Raw genomic sequence first — 22,835 nt, forward strand, 5'->3', positions numbered from 1 at the left:
GATCCAAGAGAATCTATCTTAAATACGTTTGCACTGGGCCTGGCCACTTCCAAACCATTATGTTTCACCACCTGTGAACACTGTGTCCCTTCTCAGGCCACATCAGCTTCACATCATTGCATTTCTGGCTTGACGTTTTTGCACATACGATTCTCTGAAGCACACCAGCCCTGTTTGTCTCAGGGAGCAATTTCTCCAAATGGATTAGTTTTGCGCAAACTATGACAGAAACGAACCTCATTCCTAAAGTCGGGGCATGTGGAGTACGGTCTCAGTCTCTCAAATTTACTGCTAACGCTCACCATAGTACTTGGCATGGTGCCAAAGAGAGCTTCCTTCTGAAGTTCACAAGATGTAACATGTTTAGGCAACCTATCCAGGTGTGTTTGAAAATTCTTTTTCAACAAGTCTGTGGCGCCCAAAATAACGGGAAATATATTTTGGTTTCTTTCTGCCACATTTTCTTGGTTTTGGACTGCATTGTTTGATTCTTGAGGATCTTCTCTTTCTCCATTCAATTCACAGAGTAATTGCTTGGGGTTGACTGGCACCTTTGTGATTAATGCCATTCTGGTGGGTTTTTTTTCTTTTTCCACTATGTCTGGTTTTCTTACAGTGTAGATCCATAGATGTAGTTTTGCTTTGCTGTTGGGTTTGATAAGTCTTGCAGCTACGTTACTACTTTATCTTTATGAGGTGGTGCATCGCTATACGGGTATTAGAATAAGTCTCTTGTTCATACTGTGTGGAAGTTCGATCCCCAGCTCTGGCTGCTGCTTCACAGATTGGCTTGGAATGCACTGAAGCTGCCGGAGAGCGGGGTGATTAGCGCAAAATTTGTATGCGCGACCAGACAAAAGCGCACACCTGGGAATACATTCTTTAGCAAGCTATAGCTGACCTGGCTAGTCAGAATAGGTTGTTAAACTAAATAGCATGATGGAGTTGAGGAGAGTAATGGGATAAATTGGGTAAATTCCAGTGCTCGTTTAGTTGACTGTCTGGTACTGTGTAATCAGTATTTGAATTTTATAGACTTAAAAGAATAGACCTCATAGTTAAATATAATCAAATCCTTGGAAGGAACACAGCATGAGTCTCGTTTCACTGGACATTGGCATTTATAAAAAGTGTTTGACACAGCTTTCAGATGACTGCCCAAAAGATGCCATGGTTTCTGTTTTCTTTCAGGCTGGGAGCCATTTATTGAACCGTGGCCCTGTTCACTCTCCTGGCAACGACAGGCAGCTACGTTTCTCCACCCTCCCCGGCTGAAGCTGGACATGAAGGCAAAGAATCGCTTGGATGTCAACATCACCTCTGTATTAATAGGTACATGGCACCTGTTACCTTCTTATGATGGACAATTTATACTTAATATTATTACCACTTAGAGCTCAGCAACAAGTACATTAGGCTGGGTTTGATTCCTGAGCAAGTCTTTCACTTCCCTAGTCAGCTAGTGCCGAGGATGCTGCAAAGGCAGCATTTACAGCCACAGGTGAGGGGTTGGGGGGGGGGGATGTAGGGGAGATTCCCAACCATTGCTCAAAGGTGATATCTATTGGCTTAGAGCTAGGGCACATGTAAACTGCATCCCAGAGAGAATAAGCGTTCTGACTAGGGGGTGGAAAAGGTTATATAAAAAAAAAAGGGAAACATCTACTGGGCAATGGCACTTGAGTGGACTTAAAGTGGAGTTAAAGAATCATAGTTCTATTGCCCAATAGAGGCCAGTTCTGATTAAACTGGAAGCTCAAAAGGAGGAGAAGGAAGAAACTGCCAGGGCAGAGACAGTAAAATAAAGAAAAAGAACACTAAAGCCAAGCATTTGAAAGAGCTGAACTACAGTCCCACTGTCACTGTGTCTCTCAGGGTACTTGTCTCAGGTTATGTGGAATATGATTATAATCTCTCAAATTTACTGCTAATGCTCACTTTATATTTGTATATACAGAGAGTAGTATGACCAGCAAGGCTCTTCCAAAAACACCAGGAAGATGGATATATGTTGGAGAAAACTTTATTCTTGTTCTTGTAATACCTGACACGGCACAGTGTTTCGGCCAAGTGCCTGCCTCAGGAGTACTCTGTGTAATAAGTGGAAGTATATGCGCTTGAAAATCTATAGCACTGGCAAACTTTAAAAGACGCGAAGTGCAGCTATAACAAGATCGCAGTGATCGCTGTACAAACAGTTTTCTCCAACACATATCCGTCTTCCTGGTGTTTTTGGAAGAGCCTTGCTGGTCACATTACTCTTCTCTATATATACCTCTATACGTAGTGGACCTTCTCCTCTCCACTTTATATTTGTATCATGCCAAGAGATCTTCTTTTTGGAATTCATAAGATGTAATACACATAGAGGCGTATTTTCAAAGCACTTAGACTTATAAAGTTCCATGGTAACCTATGGAACTTTGTAAGTCTAAGTGCTTTGAAAATGAGCTCCATGGGGGCTCATTTTCAAAGCACTTAGACTTACAAAGTTCCATAGGTTACCATGGGGCTCATTTTCAAAGCACTTAGACTTACAAAGTTCCATAGGTTACCATGGGGCTCATTTTCAAAGCACTTAGACTTACAAAGTTCCATAGGTTACCATGGATCTCATTTTCAAAGCACTTAGATTTACAAAGTTCCACAGGTTACTATGGAGCTCATTTTCAAAGCACTTAGATTTACAAAGTTCCATAGGTTACCATGGGGCTCATTTTCAAAGCACTTAGATTTACAAAGTTCCACAGGTTACTATGGAGCTCATTTTCAAAGCACTTAGACTTACAAAGTTCCATAGGTTACCATGGGGTTCATTTCCAAAGCACTTAGACTTACAAAGTTCCATAGGTTAATATAAGGCTCATTTTCAAAGCACTTAGACTTACAAGGTTCCATAAGTTAATGTGAGGCTCATTTTCAAAGCACTTAGACTTACAAAGTTCCATAGGTTACCATAGAGCTCATTTTCAAAGCACTTAGACTTACAAAGTTCCATAGGTTACCATGGAGCTCATTTTCAAAGCACTTAGATTTACAAAGTTTCATAGGTTGCCATGGGGCTCATTTTCAAAGCACTTAGACTTACAAAGTTCCATAGGTTACCATGGGGTTCATTTCCAAAGCACTTAGACTTACAAAGTTCCATAGGTTAATATAAGGCTCATTTTCAAAGCACTTAGACTTACAAGGTTCCATAAGTTAATGTGAGGCTCATTTTCAAAGCACTTAGACTTACAAAGTTCCATAAGTTAATGTGAGGCTCATTTTCAAAGCACTTAGACTTACAAAGTTCCATAGGTTACCATGGAGCTCATTTTCAAAGCACTTAGACTTACAAAGTTCCATAGGTTACCATGGGGCTCATTTTCAAAGCACTTAGACTTACAAAGTTCCATAGGTTACCATGGATCTCATTTTCAAAGCACTTAGATTTACAAAGTTCCATAGGTTACCATGGGGCTCATTTTCAAAGCACTTAGATTTACAAAGTTCCACAGGTTACTATGGAGCTCATTTTCAAAGCACTTAGATTTACAAAGTTTCATAGGTTGCCATGGGGCTCATTTTCAAAGCACTTAGACTTACAAAGTTCCATAGGTTACCATGGGGTTCATTTCCAAAGCACTTAGACTTACAAAGTTCCATAGGTTACCATGGGGCTCATTTTCAAAGCACTTAGACTTACAAAGTTCCATAGGTTACCATGGAGCTCATTTTCAAAGCACTTAGATTTACAAAGTTTCATAGGTTGCCATGGGGCTCATTTTCAAAGCACTTAGACTTACAAAGTTCCATAGGTTACCATGGGGTTCATTTCCAAAGCACTTAGACTTACAAAGTTCCATAGGTTAATATAAGGCTCATTTTCAAAGCAGAATTACAAGGTTCCATAAGTTAATGTGAGGCTCATTTTCAAAGCACTTAGACTTACAAAGTTCCATAGGTTACCATGGAGCTCATTTTCAAAGCACTTAGACTTACAAAGTTCCATAGGTTACCATGGAGCTCATTTTCAAAGCACTTAGATTTACAAAGTTTCATAGGTTGCCATGGGGTTCATTTCCAAAGCACTTAGACTTACAAAGTTCCATAGGTTAATATAAGGCTCATTTTCAAAGCACTTAGACTTACAAGGTTCCATAAGTTAATGTGAGGCTCATTTTCAAAGCACTTAGACTTACAAAGTTCCATAGGTTACCATGGAGCTCATTTTCAAAGCACTTAGACTTACAAAGTTCCATAGGTTACCATGGAGCTCATTTTCAAAGCACTTAGATTTACAAAGTTTCATAGGTTGCCATGGGGCTCATTTTCAAAGCACTTAGACTTACAAAGTTCCATAGGTTACCATGGGGTTCATTTCCAAAGCACTTAGACTTACAAAGTTCCATAGGTTAATATAAGGCTCATTTTCAAAGCACTTAGACTTACAAAGTTCCATAGGTTAATATAAGGCTCATTTTCAAAGCACTTAGACTTACAAAGTTCTATAGGTTACTATCGGGCTCATTTTCAAAGCACTTAGCCTCCCAAAGTTCCATAGAAACCTATGGAACTTAGCCTCCCAAAGTGCTTTGATAATATGCCTCTATGTTAACTTATGGAACTTTGTAAGTCTAAGTGCTTTGAAAATGAACCCCACTGGCAACGTATCGAGGTGTGCTTGGAAATTGCTTTTATTAGGCCTGCGACACTCAACACAATAGGAAATATTTCTGTGTCTTTTGGCCACATTTTCTTGGTCTCCAATTGCATTTCTTGGTATTTGAGGATCTTCTCTTTCTCCACACAGTTCACAGAATAATCACTTGGTAATGACATCCTTTATTATCAATACGATCCTCATGTTTTTCTTCTTTACCACTGTGTCCCGTTTTCTTGCATTGAGCTGTTAATGGTTCGGAATGGAAATGTCCCAGGTGATCACAACCTCATCATTCTCCATAATTCTCTTAGGGTCCTGCTGTGCTTTTCCAGTACACTAATTTTGTAGTGTTTGCAAAGTTTCCAATGGATGAGACATGCCTCCTGTGTGAAGACTCTGGTGTGTCTCTTCCCTCCTTTTCTTTTTCTCATATGTGTTTGTGTATATGGAAGGGAAATACACACACACATTTCTCTGTGTATCTCCCTTTTTACATTGTGAATCACAGAACTTGTGTCCCATGAGCTAATTTTCCCTTCTGCGGGTAAATGCTTTTGCCTAATACCACTGTGGTTCCCATCACTGCAAACAGTAATTTAGCTGAAGGTATTTTAGGCTTTAAGTAACATTTTCTCTTGATTATTCTGTTTAACTTTATCTTAAAAATGTAGTATGAATTCATCATCAGATAACTGTTTTAACATATTTCAGAGCAATACATCAGCACCAAAGACTCCTGGATGGCTGATTATTGTAAACAGGAGAAAGAATTGGACACATCCAAGGCTGAAGACTGGATGGGTTCTTCAGTGGATCCTCCATGCTTTGGTCAGAGTAAGTTCTTCCTTTGTTCTGTGCGAGGACAGTTTTTAGCAGCATGTAGCTGTGTTAACAATGATACCCATTTGAAAACTCCCTCCTCCTTCAGTATGGCCAGAAGTATGTGTGTCACTTCAAGCCATGTGTTCTTTTAGCTGGGCCTCAAAGGGGCTGACATGGGGAGTTCATTTTAAATTCCTCCACAAGTAAATTTAAATTAAAAAATATATATATATATATAAAAATAATAATTTTTTTAAAAATTAAATATAAATTTTTAAACATTAGAGTCCCTTTTACCAAACTCCGGTAAGCACTAATGCATGCTTACAGCAGCTTAAAATGGTGTTCCACAGGGCACGTTGAGGCATCCAGCAGTACTTTTATTTAACATGTGCGCACACTACTGGAATTGTAAAATGAAATGTATTTTTTCCCCAAGGGGGTGTGTCTGGGAACAGAGAGCAGGCATGTCTACACTAATCAGCACATCTACATTACTGTGCACTACTTAGCACAGGATTAGTGCATGAGCCCTTACCGCCTACAAAATAGGCAGCAGTATGGGCGTGCGTGCTAATTTTTGTTGTGCCACAGCTTAGTAAAAGGACCCCTTAGAAATTAAAATAAATAATTAAAAAAACAAACAAACATCTCCTACAGGCATTTCCCTGGACACAGGTTCCTGCCTGCTGGCATTATGAAAGGGAAATGTCTGGGTAGTTCCTCTTTGAAAATGTGTTTGCAGGTCTATGAGTAGAAAATATTTGTGAGCCTGCAACCTCAGTGACCGCTTTCAAACTTGTCTTTTATGGGGTGAATATTCAGTGAGACAGAGTGTATAAACTGTATGGATAATTTAGCTTCATCTTGCACATTTCAGTCCATTGTTGTGAACACTGAATCCGTCGGCCTAAATTTATACAGCTAAGTTGCCTGCTGTACGAACAGTGGCTGAATAGCATACGTTTGGCCCCATCCCCAACCTGCACCATTTTAAATCCCCCACATTTTGGTTATGTAAAGGGTATTTTCTAACAGGTCGCCTGATGTGTACATAAGTTGCACAAATGTTACAAAAGCAAAGGAGGTGTATACTTGTCTTAAAAATCCCATGGGGAGTGCATACACACATTTGCACTTGCCCTGAGACACTCGTACACTGTGCTCTCTATCAAGGAACGAATAAACTTCAAAGCCCACACAATGATCCACAAGATCCTCAATGGCGAATCTCCAAGCTACATGTCCAACTTGATCGATCTTCCAGCCAGGAACAGGTCCAAATCTTCTCGAGCATATCTCAATCTTTATCTTCCCAACTGCAAAGGCCTTAAATACAAAACCTACTACGCATCCAACTTCTCAGTTATAGGCAGCCAACTCTGGAACGCCTTACCTAGACATATCTGAAAAACAAATGAACACCTACCCTTCCGAAAGCTGTTGAAGACTTACCTCTTCAAACAAGCCTACCCAATCAACCCAACTTAACTCTCAAACCTAACCCACACCACCAGTACCCATACTCCTATCCTTTCCTCACATCTCTTACTATTGTCCCATCCTATATAACTGTGCTATCTCTGTGATGCATTGTACCATACTTGTATTATCTCCGTGATAATCTGTACCATACTTTGTACTATCCCTGTGATACTCTGTACCACACTTGTAAGCCACACTGAACCTGCTACCGAGCGGGAAAGAGCGGGGTATAAATGCTACAAATAAATAAAATAAAAATAAATAAATACACGTATATCCAAACTGTTCCCTGGGGACACATCTGCTCAGGTCCCAGTAAAGTATGGCTATATAGGAGTATATGAGTAAGTTTACACACATGCGTGGCAGTTCTGTATGGCATGCCTAACGTAAGGTACCAATTTACGAGCCAAGTTTATGGAATAGCTGCACTTATGTGCGTGATCAGTGCCATAAACTGATCCTCTTTGTGCGTTAGACGCTAAATAATGTTTGCTTTAGACCAGCTACAACCAGTCTAAAGCAAATGTTAAAAGCACAGTAAGCTTTGTGCATCGGCCCCTTAACAACTAAAAAATTTTTGCTTGGAAAAACAGTTGTGCATTACTAGTCAGCACTCAGCTTGATGGCCACATGGAAATCCCCTCAGCTGCTATTTTGAGCATGGATGAAACAGTTTATTTGGTGCTCTGTGGTTGTTCCTTTGCAGGAAAGAATTCAGCTTTGAAGAAAGAATGCACACTGCTGATTTTCTACTTTCTTGATGAGCAGTTCTTTAGAATGGCTAGTGATAGTAGAATTCCATGTACCTAAAGCGCCTTGAAAGAAATTACCTTCTTTAGCTTAGGTCCAGGGCTTCGCGTTATTGTTACCAAAGTAAACTCATTTAAGGAAGCTGTCCTTATTTTGTCTTTTAGTACATTCTAACTAGTTATGCTCACAGAACTGTCAGATCACATAACAATTAATATCATAGTAACATAGTAGATGACGGCAGAAAAAGACCTGCATGGTCCATCCAGTCTGCCCAAGACAAACTCATATGTGTATACCTTACCTTGAATTTGTACCTGTCCTTTTCAGGGCACAGACCATATAAGTCTGGCCAGCAGTATTTCCCGCCTCCCAACCACCAGTCCCACCTCCCATCACCGGCTCTGTTACAGACCGTATAAGTCTGCCCTCCCCTATCCTCTCCTCCCAACCACCACCCCCTCTTCCCCCCAACTGCTCCGCCACCCAATTTCAGCTAAGCTTCTGAGGATCCATTCCTTCTGCACAGGATTCCTCTATGCATATCCCACGCATGTTTGAACTCCGTTACCGTTTTCATCTCCACCACCTCCCGCGGGAGGGCATTCCAAGCGTCCATCACCCTCTCCGTGAAAAAATACTTCCTGATATCTTTCCTGAGTCTGCCCCCCTTCAATCTCATTTCATAACAATTAATATCAGTTGCGTGTTAAGTGGCAATTGGCACTGATTGGCTTGTTAACTAATTGAGTTGTGCATGCAAATCCAGAATACGACAGGATTTGCACACACAACTTAAGCCACGCTGTATAGAATCTGGAAGTAAGTGCATTGCAGATCTGTTCAGTTGGTGTTAACTGTGCCATGTTATTTGCTGCATTGTTAATGCATTGTAGCTTTGTGCATGTTAAGTATAAGAGACAGTGCTTGCCCATTCCGCACCCTGGCTGTGCTAACAGCTAACTCAGCATAGTAAATAACACCTCTGGCTTGTTTTCTTTTTACTACTACTACTACTATTTAACATTTCTATAGCGCTACAAGGCATACGCAGCGCTGTACACCATACACAAAAAGACAATCCCTGCTCAAAGAGCTTTTTACCATTTGAAAAGTGTACCTTTTGATTCTGGCTTTAATTATGGCGATATGCTGTTTCTCCAAGTTCATTCCAGATTTTTGAGTTTTATTCACAACTTATTCATAAGGATGCCTGCATCAAATTTTGATGAAGGTCAACAAAGCACAGCCCAAGTTATTTAGCTTCATCATAATGCCACAGGGATAGGTAGGATGGATGTGCAAAGATTTCCAGTACAGATAGAATTTACAGGCTCTGTGCAGAAGGGGTCTTAGCCATTGCTCAGCACAAAAAGAAAATCGTAACTGTTAATTTTAACCCTATAGCATCCTCACCAGATCAGTCCAGAAGCAGATGGGAGTTGGAGCCATTCAAAAATGTGCTGTTCCTTAGGCTACCGTGCAGGCACAGCTAGTCAGTATTGTTCTTTCTCCAGCAAATGGTTGACAGACAAAACATGCAGTGATTCTGGACTGTTCCGCTCCCAGGCCAGCTGGAGAACCAGCTTTCAGTTGAGAGAGGATTTCATGGTCACTTTTTAGAGTCACAATTGAGGGGTCCCAGAGGAGTCTGGAGGTTCTTCCCGCTTTCTGAGTTTTGTGCTTTACCTGTCAATTTGCTGCTTTTCCTCCTCACTTCCTTACCTCCTTCCGTCCCTCTTCTGAAATGTAAAACAAAAAGAAAAGAAAAACTTTAAGGGAAGAATGTGTTAGATATGTCGTTCCTCAGCACTGAAGAAATTTAGGCTGGGAGCAACCAGTTATTGGTTGTGGTAAGTCTTGTACTACTTTTACTATGTGCCAGGTCCAGGAGCAGGTTCGCAGCTGCAAGCAGTCTGTGCTGGCAGGGCCCTCTGGTGTTTTGGCGCTTTGGACGCAAAGTTTTCTGTTAGACTGCAACCTTTTGCTGCAGCCATAGAGAAGGCACCAAAGTGGCAGAGCACTGCTCTCATTTTTGGGAATACTGGAGCATGTCCAGGCAATGCGGTTCATGCTGCAGCAGTTCTGGAGTGTGATGGTCTGGGCATGAAGGGAGCTTCAGCAACCTTCAGCCCCAAAACTTCTCAGAGAATCGAGACTTGCTGCCAGCTTTCCTTCTCCTCACAACTGCATTTGCCCTTCATTGTAGGAGCCGTAGCCATTTTGAATGTGGGGGATCAAATCAGAAGCAGGCCTTAGCTGTTGTGGAGAAAGATCAGATTGTGTATGGGCCTTTCGACCTTGGGGGAGGGAGGGAGATCGGATCAAAGATGGGCCTTTGCTTTTGGGGAGGGAAGGAGAGGAACAGGGATCAGATAAGAGGTGGGCCTTTTGACCGTGGAGGGAGGAGGATTGGATGGGGGGGGGGGGGGGACTTTTGACCTTGGAGAGGGGAAGAAGGAGAATTAAGGGGGAGGGAGATTATATTGTTGTAGGGGATCCAGAAGGGGGATTCAAGTCACATTGGAGGGAGTCACGAGGGGAGAGAAGTTATGTGGGTGCCAGTCTATATTCAGGGCCAGCACCCACTTAACTAACTGGGCCATTAGGACTGAATATTACATTATATACAGTCTTATTTTCCTCAATGACCCACATGGATTTTATGTGGATTACAATAAAAAGAGAATCAGCAATATCTGGTGAACAACAATACTCATTTACAAGATAAATAACCTAATATAACCGTAATAATGAGCTTACACATTCCTTCTTAGGAGGTCATATTAAAACACTTAAAACATATACAAATTTTGTGGCCTGCTGGCAGCTGCATAACTCCGCACTCCTTCCTGACTGTCCCCAGAATGCCTTTCTCCTGCCCAGATTTGATATGGGCGGTTAAGAAGATGGCCGCTTGAGCACCATTTAAGTGGGGAGTAGCCTCTCCTGCCCCTCTTAAATGACTTTGAATATTGGGCCAAGAATGAAAAATAAACCCGCTAAGGTAAGTTGAGGGTTGAACGTGAATAGCACTTCATTTGCTATTTGCACGATACTGCCTGTTGGTGTAATGTTTCCTCACTTTTGTATGTGTTACGGAAATGAAACTACCTCTGCTGCGTGTCTGCTTTTTCTCCCTTTCTTGCTAACTTTGTCTTTCCTATCTGCCAGGCCTTCCCCTTGTCTACCTTAGAACTAGGAGCACAGCCAGTCTGACTAACCTAGAGCATCAGATCTATGCTAGAGGTACAGTACTGAACGTAGAGAGATTGTTTACTCTGCAGATCAAAGAAATGTCAAGTCTGAGAAATTCCCAGGTGATCTCATGCTTTGTTTTTGTAGCTCATTGATCACAAATAACCTGGGCTTCTTAGTCCCATCTTTTGCCTTTTTCATTTAAAATCGAATGAAAGCCCATTACAAAAGAGAGGAATGTTTTGTTTGCCTCTGGTCAGATTTTTTTTTGGTTTAACAAAACCGCATTTAACTTTTTTTACTGGCTTTTCTTGGCCAGCCAATTTTGACCCTGCTTACAAAACCCTCTGATGTGATTCTTCCTGCTCATCTTTGGAAACGTTAGTGCATGACACAGGATTGAGCCTACCTGCACAGCACCCGTAAACGTGGCATTTGGGCACAAGCAGGGAGATTTTCAAATTACCGAATCATGTGTGTGATTAGAGCACAACCAAACCAAAGTACTTTATAGCAGGACCAACATCCTACATGGACATAGCCTGGATTTCTTACTTTTGCAATTATGTTTTGATTGCACCCATAATGGTAGAAAGTGTATCACACAGTGCACTGCATCTGTAGTGGGAACCTCTGGCAGGGATCATTAGTATGTGGCTATTTGCAAAATAGCACTTAGGCATATGTACTTGTAACGTGCACGTAAATGTGAGCACCTATGTTTTAGAATTGCCCCTGCTATGCAGTAACCCACAAGAAGCTTTGCCAGGAAGCTGTCAGCCGATTGAACACCTGCCCAGCAGGATATTTTCTTGAAATGCAGGGCTATCTGTAGTATAAACACATACACAGAGACATGCTTATTTTTCTTACGATTAGTGATGCTTCCACACATTGCAGAAGTCATAGGGCTTCTGACCCTGCATTTTCTATTGTTGAGTTAAGCAATATAATGTAAAACCGAATGTATCTTGGAGTAGAAAGACAAGATGTGAGAGGTCATCCTAACTAGCAGAGCATAATGGAGAGAGATTTTTTCCAACAACAACAACAAACTGACCTTTATTGATTTCCTTTACATCTTTCAAACTGTTCCAGAACTTGTTGTTATTAATATCCATTGACCAGCAGGTAGAGATAGAAAATACATTATGCTACGCTCTATAAGAATTGTGTGCAGCTCCAACAATTGAGTATTTTTCTGTTTCCAGCAAGATGACGTGCTCTCAGCGCGTGGATCATTCTTGCAATCTAGCTCCTAGTTCAGGTAGTAAACTGGCTCCCAGATGAGCAACAGGGTATTCCAATTGCCACTTGGGGGGGTATATCGAGTGTTTTTTGGCAGGGGTGTAGCCAGACCTCAAGGTGGGAGGGGGCCAGAGCCTAAAATGGGGGGGGGGGCACATTTTGGTCTGCCGCCCTGCCGCTCCCCATCCCTCCGCTGCCCTGCCGCTCCTATGTCTTGGCTGATAGGAGTCCCCAACCTCTGCCAGCTGAAGCCTTTGTCCAGTGCTGGTCTCGGGCATTGCCACATTGCCTGCTCTGCTCTCTCTTCCCCTTACAGTCCGGCGTGCTCGTTTTAGTGAAACTGAGCATGTGACGTATCTGAGAGTTCTTTTTGACACAGAACAGGGGATCAAAGACAGATACAACTGCAGCTTCTAATCCATCTCCTCCTACAACAGAGATACCTATTACTATGTAAGCCGCATTGAGCCTGCTTTTAGTGGGAAAGTGCGGGATACAAATGTAAATAAATAAATAAATATCTTGTGCATGGGATTACTCCCAAGTTCTGGGCTTGATGGTGGCTACGTTGGATGTTGTTCCCTGGTGAGAGAGTATATGAGATCCCTTCAGAAGTCAGTTCAGTCATTGGTCTTCTTTTTTTCAAAATTTCCAGCGTCATCGGTCTTGGATGGCTCCAGCCAACCACAGCAGGAAGTAGTGGCTACATTTCAGCAAATCTATGCAAAGGGGTATTGTAATAACTGTAATCCCGGTAGCAAACCTTCAGGGGTGGTAGGCTCCCTTTAGCAGTCCACAAACAAAGTCCTTCCAGACAACACAGCTTTTAGTTCCAAACAGTTTATTTCCCCTCCTCCACAAAATCTCAGTTCAAGGGGTTAAAGTCCCATTCAGTTTCCAAACTAAAGCAACAAGAAAAACACTTCCCTTTAAATCCAAGTTCTCCCCCAGTTCAACAGCCTGGGTTGCAGTTTTAAAAGTCTTTCCACTTGGGTGGTTGCAGAATGGCAGTACACCACCCACAACACAGCTAATTGACTCCTGTGACCACCCACCGCCTTCAGTCCCTGCAACTCTGCCCCAAAGTACAATTACAGTCCATGTCCACTGGTTCCTCCCAACCTGGTGTGTTGGTCTCTCCAGCCTCTCCTTCCTCCAAACACTCCATTAACTCTGCTTCTCTGCTAGGCTGTTGGTTGGAGACCTCCTCCCCCTCCCAGGTGGAAGGAATCTTGTACTGATTTCTAACCCAAGTGTATTGAGCTTTGTCATCCCTGCTCCCCCTTCTGGCCCTCGCCTGCCATCGCAGCTGCTCTCTCCAGTCCTTTTCCCCCTCCCTTCCACGTGGGGGCCATACCGGGTTTTGGGACCTACCACCCCGATCCCTTCTCTCAGGGCCTTGTGGAGAATGTAGTCTGGCCCCATACCTCCTCCTGAGCTGCTTAGACCCTCCAACCTCCTTACAGTATCTATCCCAATAATTATTATTATTTATTATTTATTGCACTTGTATCCCACATTTTCCCACCTATTTGCAGGCTCAATGTGGCTTAATGAATTGGGATGCCAGTTTCTTTGGATGGGGGTGCATTATCAGTCTCGAGTGGCTCAGGACATGTAGTCCATAAATTTACTTGGAGCGAAGGGCAATTCGGTAAACTTTACTGGCATTTTCCTTTAATCTTACTATTACTACTATACTATAAATCATTTCTATAGCGCTACCAGTCGTAGTATTTTCCAAAAATACCACGGTGGTAGCCTATGTAAACAAGCGGGGGGGGGGGAGGGGGGGGACTTGCAGCCATCATTTGGCACTGGAATTATACCTACTTTTCAGCTGGGTGTAAAAGCATCTGATCCAGGGGTGGGCAACTATGGTCTACGAGGACTGCAACCCAGTCACAATTTCAAGATTTCCATGATGAATATGCATGAGATTTATTTGATACAATGGAAGCAGCAACTTCATGGGCAAAGGTGAATGCGGTATTGCCCACTGATATTTGCAGTGGCAACTTGGTCCTCTCTTCACACCTACTTTAAGCATTACAAAGATGATGTAGCAGCATGTTTGGGGCTTCTGTACAGCTGCTTGGTCCCACCCCTCTTTTTGCATCCTGTAAGTTCTGGAATAGTTCGGAGGACTCTAAGGAAGGAGAAATTAGGGCTTACCTGGTCATTTTTTTTTTCTTTCCTTTAGTCCTCCAGACTATTCCAGAAACCCATCCTAAACTGGCTGTCAGTAATTTGCTGTATTTACGGATTTATCTTGCTGATGTCTTCTGCTTCAAGGCTCAAGATTCCTTCTTTTTTCAGAGGTTACTAGTAATACTGATTTTTTTTAAGGTGGTTGTTTTAATTTGTTAGTCATTAAGTACCTAAGGAAGGACTGAAGTTGTTTTTTTTATTGCCTCTTCATTTTTTCCACTGCTTTGTGGTCTAAATACTGAAATGTTGGAGCTGCACACAGGTTTTATAGGGCAAAGCACAATTCCATATTCTCTATCTCCACCTGCTGATTGATGGACATAACACCTGCAAGTTATGAAATACTCTGGAAGACTAAAGGAAAGAAAATTATCAGGTAAGCCCTAATTTCTCCATATTCACAAGCATTCTTCCTCGTGAATGCTTATTTCCTGATTCTATGCTTAAGTTTATTGTTACATACATCATTCATACCTACTGTGTGTGCACAGCATAGTAACCTGGGACATCCTCAGTACCAGAGTGTCACTATTTGCAATGCTTTGAGTGGCCTGGGGACTTTGTAGGATTCAGATGCCCATGTATTGGCATTACAGCATGTCTAAAAGTAAAGGTAAATTTGTTTGTCCCTTTCTTCTTTCTAGTCTTTTGGGTTTTGGTGATGTGCATTTTTTAAATTTGGGGGTGGAGTATACAAAGATCTTATTTTGACTGCATCTTGACTCCATTATATGACAAGGAAGTACTTGGATTCATTTCATCATTTTTTAAAAAATGTATTTTTTAGCAGATATGAAGACTCCAAAGCGTAGACAACCTTTCGTGCCATTTGCTTTGAGGAATCATACTGGCTGCACTCTTTGGTTTGCCACCTTAACTACAACCCCTACCCGGTAAGAAGCCCAGCAAATTATCCTAATACCGTAAGAATGTAAGGAGTGCTATACTGGGTAAGACCACAGGTCCATCAAATCCAGCATCCTCTGCTGAATGTGGCTATGCCAGGTTATTGAAAGTACCCAACAGATCCCAGAAAGTCGATCCGTTCCTTGCTGCTCATCCTATATAATAAAACTCACCCTCAACGTTCTGAGGACACTGACGTCACTGTCAGTACCTGCGGGCACTTCCTTCCGGTTCGAAGGATTCGTGGTGGTGAAGCCACCGAAATCGCTGTGTCTGGGCCCCGCCCTCGCGTCAAACGTGATGACGTCGAGGGCGGAGCAATGGCACCAGTGGCTTTACAACCAACAAGGACTCGGGAGATGAAGGTGGCGTGCGTTGACGAGGTCCGGAGCAATGGTGGTCAGTGGCTTCACAACGCCGAAGGGGTGGGGGGGAGGGGTTCGGGAGGAAAACCTTGCTAGCGCCCGTTTCATTTGCTCCAGAAACGGGCATGTTTACTAGTAATACTATAAATAATTTATATTCCCTTTTATGCAAACAATTCTGTTAATCTGGAGAACTAAGTATAATAAAATTCTGAGGTAGAAAGCCTAGTTACCACTTCTTATACCTAGCCTGTGTGACTCTTTTCAAAGGCTAGACAAGAAGCAACATTATTATTTTTTTCAATTACAGTTGGCACAGGGCAGGTCAAATTGGTGTAATCTAGCGTGAATTATTTTGAGAACAAGATTTAAATCTGTTTCCTTTAATATTGACCCTTGTGTCTTGGCCAGTTGTAACAGGAGACAAGAGGCAAATGGTTCCAGAGGCATGACAGCTTTTATTAGCTAGCTGACACAGTACCAAGTTCAGACTCGGGATACTGTGCCCCGAGCGTCACCTGACACTCGTTCTTATACACTCTTATCAGTAGTCATGCGCAGTTACAGATAGAGGATCTTACACAGAACCCAGGAAACGAAACTTATCTTTGGCTTTGCACACAACCCTCTATTTCCAACACTGGTCTCTAGTCTATTCACAGTCAGGCACTTGGAGTACTAACGCAAACAGTCGTTACTTGGCAACGACCAGTAGCATACCTGTCCTAAAGGCAGACCGATAGCTTGTGCCACCTATGCTGGACAGTGGGGCCTGTCTGACGGGGGAGGGAAACAGGACATGGTACAGGAATTACTGGTGCAGAAAGCTGTCGCACGACTTACCCGACCTGTTCCTCCCCCACCCCTCAATACAGGGGCTAACCGTAGTACTGCTTTACAGTCACAAGTAGGTGTCTTTTCTGGCACGTGTATCATGAGAATATTAAAGATAATGGCCTCTCAAGAGTGCTGGTGGTTGCTGCATATTCATCTGGAAGGCTGGACGGGGCTGGAAAGAGAAGTGTTTGGGAGCAAATGGCAAGTGAGATTGTACTAGGATGACTGTAATTCTGACATTTGCAATATATGATCTTAGTCTTGAGCATAGGCTTAGGAGTAACCTAAGGAAGTATTATTTCACAGAAAGGGTGGTAGAAGCTTGGAATGGCCTCCCGGTGGAGGTGGTGGAGTCAAGGACTGTTCCAGAATTTAAAAAGGCATGGAATAAGCATGTGGGATCACTTAGGAACAGGAAGAATTAGGGGATGGGCAGACTGGATGGGTCATACGGCCTTTATCTGCCGTCATGTTTCTATAAGCATTGCATGACTAAAGCAAAGGGTGAAACTGATGTGATTCAATGAAAGGGAAATGGGACTTGATATACCGCCTTTCTGTGGTATTTTGCAACTACATTCAAAGCGGTTTACATATATTCAGGTACTTATTTTGTACCTGGGGCAATGGAGGGTTAAGTGTTTGCCCACACTCACAAGGAGCTGCAGTGGGAGTCAAACCCAGTTCCCCAGGATCAAAGTCCGCTGCACTAACCACTAGGCTACCCCTCCACCTTTTTTTAATTTTTATTTGTTACATTTGTATCCCACATTTTCCCACCTATTTGTTGGCTCAATGTGGCTTACATAATACCGGAGAGGCCTTTGCAGGCTCCGGTGTGAACAAATACAGGGTGATGTTGTGGTAAGATTAAGTTCATGTGGCACAGCCACATTAGGGAATTGGAGAACGGAATAAATTACTCATCTGTAACTGTCATTCTGCTGAGCAATATTTTGTCGTGTTATTTGCAGAGTTTCCTCTCTTGGAGTTGCATGTACAGATCTCTTTAGTTCTAGTTCTGCCATGATCGTAAAGGAAATGATTATGAGAGTGATGGGAGTGGTGTCAACCGTAGTGGAGTTAAGCCAAGCAATTGGTCACATGATTCATCATTTTTACTTTATTCAGTCGTGTTTCTGAAAACAGATTAATGACTGTGCTTCTCTATGCTGTGATTGCAGGGCAGCCTTGTCTCACAGTAGAAGTCCTGATGTTGTCCCTGAAGGAAACAGAACCTTCCTAGATGATGCACACAACGTTAGTCAGTGGAGAGAAGTCTTCCCTGGGGAAGAGGTTCCTTTTGAGTTTGAAGCCAGAGGGAAACTGAGACACAGGTAAATTTGTGTTCCACTTTTCACTTGCCAGCACCCTGAGGGAGGGTAAGAACAAGAATTGTGCTTCAGAGGGACAGAGTCAGTGGTTGCGTACAAGCTGTGTAGAAAAATTGTGGATAAAATGATCTAGGGCCTGGCAGAAAAATGGCATGAAGACGTGTTTTCATGAGCTATTTTTCAAAAATGTCATAGCTAATCTAATATAAGCATGAAATTTGTTGCGTGCTTTTGTGTCACACCAGTCCTGTTTAATATCAGGCCCAATAAAGTTTTGTGCCCTAGCCTTTTGAGATACTAGGTAGTACTGATATGTTTCCTTATACTCTTCCTCCCTGATTAGGCATACGCATGATCTAAGAATTCATCAGCTGCAGGTGCAAGTGAATGGTTGGGAGCAGGTCAGCCCTGTATCTGTAGACAAAGTTGGAATCTATTTCCGATATGCAGCCCCTGACAAGAACCCTTCTTCATCTACAGTAAGTTCTGCCCAGAATGTGTACTGTTTGACCTCTTTTTCATAAGAGAATTTCCTGGGCTGTGATCGAGCGAGCATGATGCAATTAAAAAAGAAATTCTAAACTTTGTTGTACATAGAGAAACCCCCATTCCATTACATAGTTTTCCACTATTTCAGAGCCTGTGAGATAGTTGTGTCCATCAACCAGCAGGTGGAGATAGAAAATACTGCAGAGGTGGACTGGATGCCAAGAGAAATATGTCTCAGCTCAGTTTTCAGTTCTCTGTCTCCAGCAGGTGAATGGACACATTTTACAGCCTCTGGTCCTGAGTGCTTTGGTCCTGGTCCAGTTGGTCAGCTGGACCCCAGTTGAGCTTTGCGGGTGACTCGAGTCTGTAGAGTCATATCTGGAGACCTTCAGATCCCTGTCTCTTGTGCCCTTCAAATTTACTTCTTCCCTCCTTTCACCTCTCCACTGTTTCCCGTGAAGCTGTCCTTTTCCAGCACAGCAACCTTAAAACAATAAAAAAGAAAGGAGAACGAAAGAGGTTTACTGGAGAGCGTGAGACACAGTATTGATCTTGATTCTTTCGCACTTGGAGTACTACTACTATTACTACTACTTAATATTTCTAGAGCGCTACTAGGGTTACGCAGCGCTGTACAATTTAACAAAGAGAGACAGTCCCTGCTCAAAGAGCTTACAATCTAATAGACAAGTGAACGGTCGGTCCGATAGGGGCAGTCAAATTGGGGCAGTCTGGATTCACTGAACAGTAAGGGTTAGGTGCCGAACGCAGCATTGAAGAGGTGGGCTTTAAGCAAAGACTTGAAGACGGGCAGGGAGGGGGCTTGGCGTAAGGGTTCAGGAAGGTTGTTCCAAGCATAGGGTGAGGCGAGGCACAATGAGCGGAGCCTGGAGTTGGCGGTGGTGGAGAAGGGTACTGAGAGGAGGGATTTATCCTGTGAACGGAGGTTACGGGCGGGAACGTAAGGGGAGATGAGGGTAGAAAGATAGTGAGGGGCAGCAGACTGAGTGCATTTGTAGGTAAGAAGGAGAAGCTTGAATTGAATGCGGTATCTGATCGGAAGCCAGTGAAGTGACCTGAGGAGAGGGGTGATATGAGTATATCGGTTCTGGCGGAATATGAGACGTGCAGCAGAGTTCTGAACAGACTGAAGGGGGGATAGATGGCTAAGTGGGAGGCCGGTGAGGAGTAAGTTGCAGTAGTCCAGGCGAGAGGTAATGAGAGCGTGGACGAGAGTTCGGGTGGTGTGTTCAGAGAGGAAAGGGCGAATTTTGCTGATGTTAAAGAGGAAGAAGCGACAGGTCTTGGCTATCTGCTGGATATGCGCAGAGAAGGAGAGAGAGGAGTCGAAGATGACTCCGAGGTTGCGGGCAGATGAGACGGGGAGGATGAGGGTGTTATCAACTGAGATAGAAAGTGGAGGAAGAGGAGAAGTGGGTTTTGGTGGAAAAACGATAAGCTCGGTCTTGGACATGTTCAGTTTCAGGTGTGCAGACTGTAAGTTTGGGGGAGCAGCTGGCAGTGGTAAGCCTGACTAAAGTTTGATTTAGAATGGCTTGGAGGGCTGCATGTACTAAATGCAATTGAGGGATCCTTACTCGCAGCTTGGTACTGTGTTATGGTGCACTTGTGCCAGTTGGGGTGAATGGTGACTCCTGCGGAAGTAGTTAAGCAGTTTTCCCACTGTGGGACCTACCGTCAGGCATCGGAGTGTTGCAGTGCATGCAAACCGGGAATCCTGCGGGACGTGGGGGAAACGTGCAGTGGCAACACGTCTTCAGATTTGACCCAGCATCCAAATATGCCGAGGACTAAAGGCTGGGGAAAATCCAGTACCTCCTGGCTGGATTTTGAATTCCAGGGCCATTCAGAGCCCAGATCACCAACTTTGAAAGTATCTGGCCAATGGCACTGCATGTTACCATCCCACAGGGCTAAAACTGAAAAAGAAAACAATCTCTGCAACAGCTTTTTAAAAACAGAAAACAAGCACCACCTGGTGGCCAAACAAGAGAAATACACAGTGTGAAAACATTAATACAGTTCACAGGCTTGAAAAATCCTGTTTCGCCGCAGTATCCTTACAAAAGGTTGCAAGTTGGAGTTCTCCCGCCTGGTCGCTCCTTGCAGTCTCCTTGTTGAAAGAGAACCAAGGCAGTCGAGGTTCAAGCCACTGTAGATTCTTTGCTGGTGCTCCAGGCCATTGTTCTAGTTTCCCAGACCAAACCGGGACAAGGTAGATACTCTGTGTACTTTATTGTCCCAAAGAATGAAGGCAGCTTTCGCCCAGTCTTGGATCTCAAAGGTCTAAATTGCTGCCTCTGAGTTCCCCGCTTTCGCATGGAAACACTAAGAGCATCATAGCTTATTTTCAAGCAGGAGAATTTCTCACCACCCTCAAGGCATACTTGCATATACCCATATGTCCACTGCATCAGGGATTTCTGCATTTTGAGGTGTGGAGTTGTTACTTCCAATTCAGAGCTTTGCTCTTCTGTCTTGCCACGGTTATGGTGGTGGTGGTGGTGACAGCCCTCCTGCGCTAGGGAATCACAGCTCACCCCTGTCTCAACAACTGGCTCATTGTGCATCTTTCTACGTGAGCAGTATGGCTGCGATGACAGACAAAGTTGTCTGTCTTCTGTAGTCATTGGAGTGGGTAATCGATTTCAAGAAGAGCAGACTGACTCCATCACAGACAGTGGCGTATCTGGGCATTCTGTTCGACACAGCAAGGGAGAGAACTTTCTCATGGAATGCAGAAGATCAAAGCTGGTTCAGCAGATTCATCTTCTCAGTAAAGGCAGGCCCAGGGTCCGGAACTACGTCCAGGTTTCGAGGTTAATTACAGCAGTGATGGAAGTGGTGCCATTGGCAAGGGCTCATAAGTGGCCATTACAGGAGTGTCTTTTAAGCCGCTGGTCTCCGGTGTCACAGAAGTATGACCTTCATCTTCCCTGGACACTGGTTGCCAGACGGAGTATGCAGTGGTAGTTGTCGCCCAGGAATCTGAGTGTTGAAGCTCCCTTTCCTATGAGAGGTGGTGACAAAGAATGCCATTGAGTTGGGTTGGGGAGCTCAGTACAAGTTCTGTCTAGCACAAGGCACCTGGACAGAACAGGTGTCTTGGTGGTTGATAAATTGCTTGGATCCTCAGGGCAGTGCGGAATGCCTTACACAGCTTCACTCTCTTTGTGGTGGGGGCCCCCATCCAACTTTTCTCCAGCAATGTGACGGTGGTGGCTTATATCAAGAAGCAAGGCAGGACCTGCAGCTGTCTGATGGCAGTGGAAGCAGCCTCCCTCGTGAGTTGGGTGGAGAAAAATAATCTCTGCTTGTCTGCAGCTAACATCGCTGGGTCCTTGAATGTGGAGCTGAATTTTCTCAGCAGACACTCTGAGAATAGGAAATATCCAGCCAAGGTTTTCAGCTGATAGTGGACAGAAGGAGTTCTCCACTTTTGGACTTGATGGCTATGGAAAGGAATGCCAAAGTGTCCAAGTTCTTCAGCCATTGGAGGAACTGGGATTGATGGGGATCGATGCCCTACTACAGCTGTGGCTGGAAGCACATCTACTGTATATCTTCCCTCCCTGGCCCATGGTAGGCTGGGCGTTGAAAAGGATCACATTACACTGGGGTCGAATAATTCTGCTAGCCCTGGATTGGCCACGAAGGCCTGGTATGCGGGCCCGATTCAACTGTGGTATGGTTGTGTCTCAGCTCTGTTTTCAGTTTTCCATCTCCACCTGCTGGTTGATGGACACAACTATCCCACAGGTTCTGAAATAGTTGGAAGGACTAATGGAAAGAAAATGATCAGGTAAGACCTGATTTCTCCATCTAATGTCCAGCTAATCGATAGTGGCAATACAGTTTTAGAAAGCATGTGCAAATATACATGTTTGCTAAATACCCGTTTTCTGCCTCCAGCCCACTTTTCAGGGGGGAAAGCTTATTGGCATTTCACTTTGAAAATGACCTTGCCAGGGGTGGGAGCCCACAGAATGGGGAACAGCTGCGGGCTAGTCAAGATGGTGCAAGAGGCCTCATTTCCAAAATGCATAGTTTGTTATTCTGGAGGGGTTTTGTTAAGTTACTGTATATAGCAGCCTGGAAAGAAGACCTTGGAGAGGAAATCTTGGATTCCGAAGGGCTCAATATTCAGAAAGCTAATAGATTCTCTGTATCAGCTAATATTAAAGAGACAAATTTAAAGGTTTAGAGTATATGGCACCTGACCCCATGTAGATTGCAAAATCTCAACCCTGCTTACTCAATACAGTATTGAAAGGGTTGCAGGAACACAGGGTCGCTTATACGTATGTGTTGGTCCTGCCCATGGGTTCAGCAGTATTTGTCTAGTATAGGTATTGAAATTAATATGTTCTTGGGAAGGAAAATACAGTTAGATCCACTTAGAAGTTTACTAGGCCTCAATAATCTGTTCAGTCTATTCACATCCAAAGTGGGGGGGGAAAAATCTCAGTAGACTATAGGCCACCCCAATTTATTCAGGGTTACAGTTCAGCCATCATA

At 43.5% G+C, this 22,835-nt stretch overlaps 1 protein-coding gene across 3 annotated transcripts in view; it reads left to right on the forward strand.

Moving 5' to 3' along the window:
- The window catches only part of VPS13D (vacuolar protein sorting 13 homolog D), a 386,590-nt gene that overhangs the window by 142,761 nt on the left and 220,994 nt on the right, over window positions 1–22,835 (forward strand). The window contains exons 39-44 of one of the 3 annotated variants that reach the window (XM_030185614.1): window positions 1,192–1,332; window positions 5,360–5,482; window positions 10,883–10,957; window positions 15,153–15,258; window positions 17,658–17,810; window positions 18,151–18,286. In XM_030185614.1, the coding sequence (XP_030041474.1) occupies window positions 1,192–1,332; window positions 5,360–5,482; window positions 10,883–10,957; window positions 15,153–15,258; window positions 17,658–17,810; window positions 18,151–18,286 (734 nt within the window). The remainder of the gene's footprint in view (window positions 1–1,191; window positions 1,333–5,359; window positions 5,483–10,882; window positions 10,958–15,152; window positions 15,259–17,657; window positions 17,811–18,150; window positions 18,287–22,835) is intronic. The other 2 variants (XM_030185615.1, XM_030185616.1) reach the window with 2 other exon arrangements.

The sequence above is a fragment of the Microcaecilia unicolor genome, chromosome 13, assembly GCF_901765095.1.
Source record: "Microcaecilia unicolor chromosome 13, aMicUni1.1, whole genome shotgun sequence".
NCBI classification, from domain to species: domain Eukaryota; kingdom Metazoa; phylum Chordata; class Amphibia; order Gymnophiona; family Siphonopidae; genus Microcaecilia; species Microcaecilia unicolor.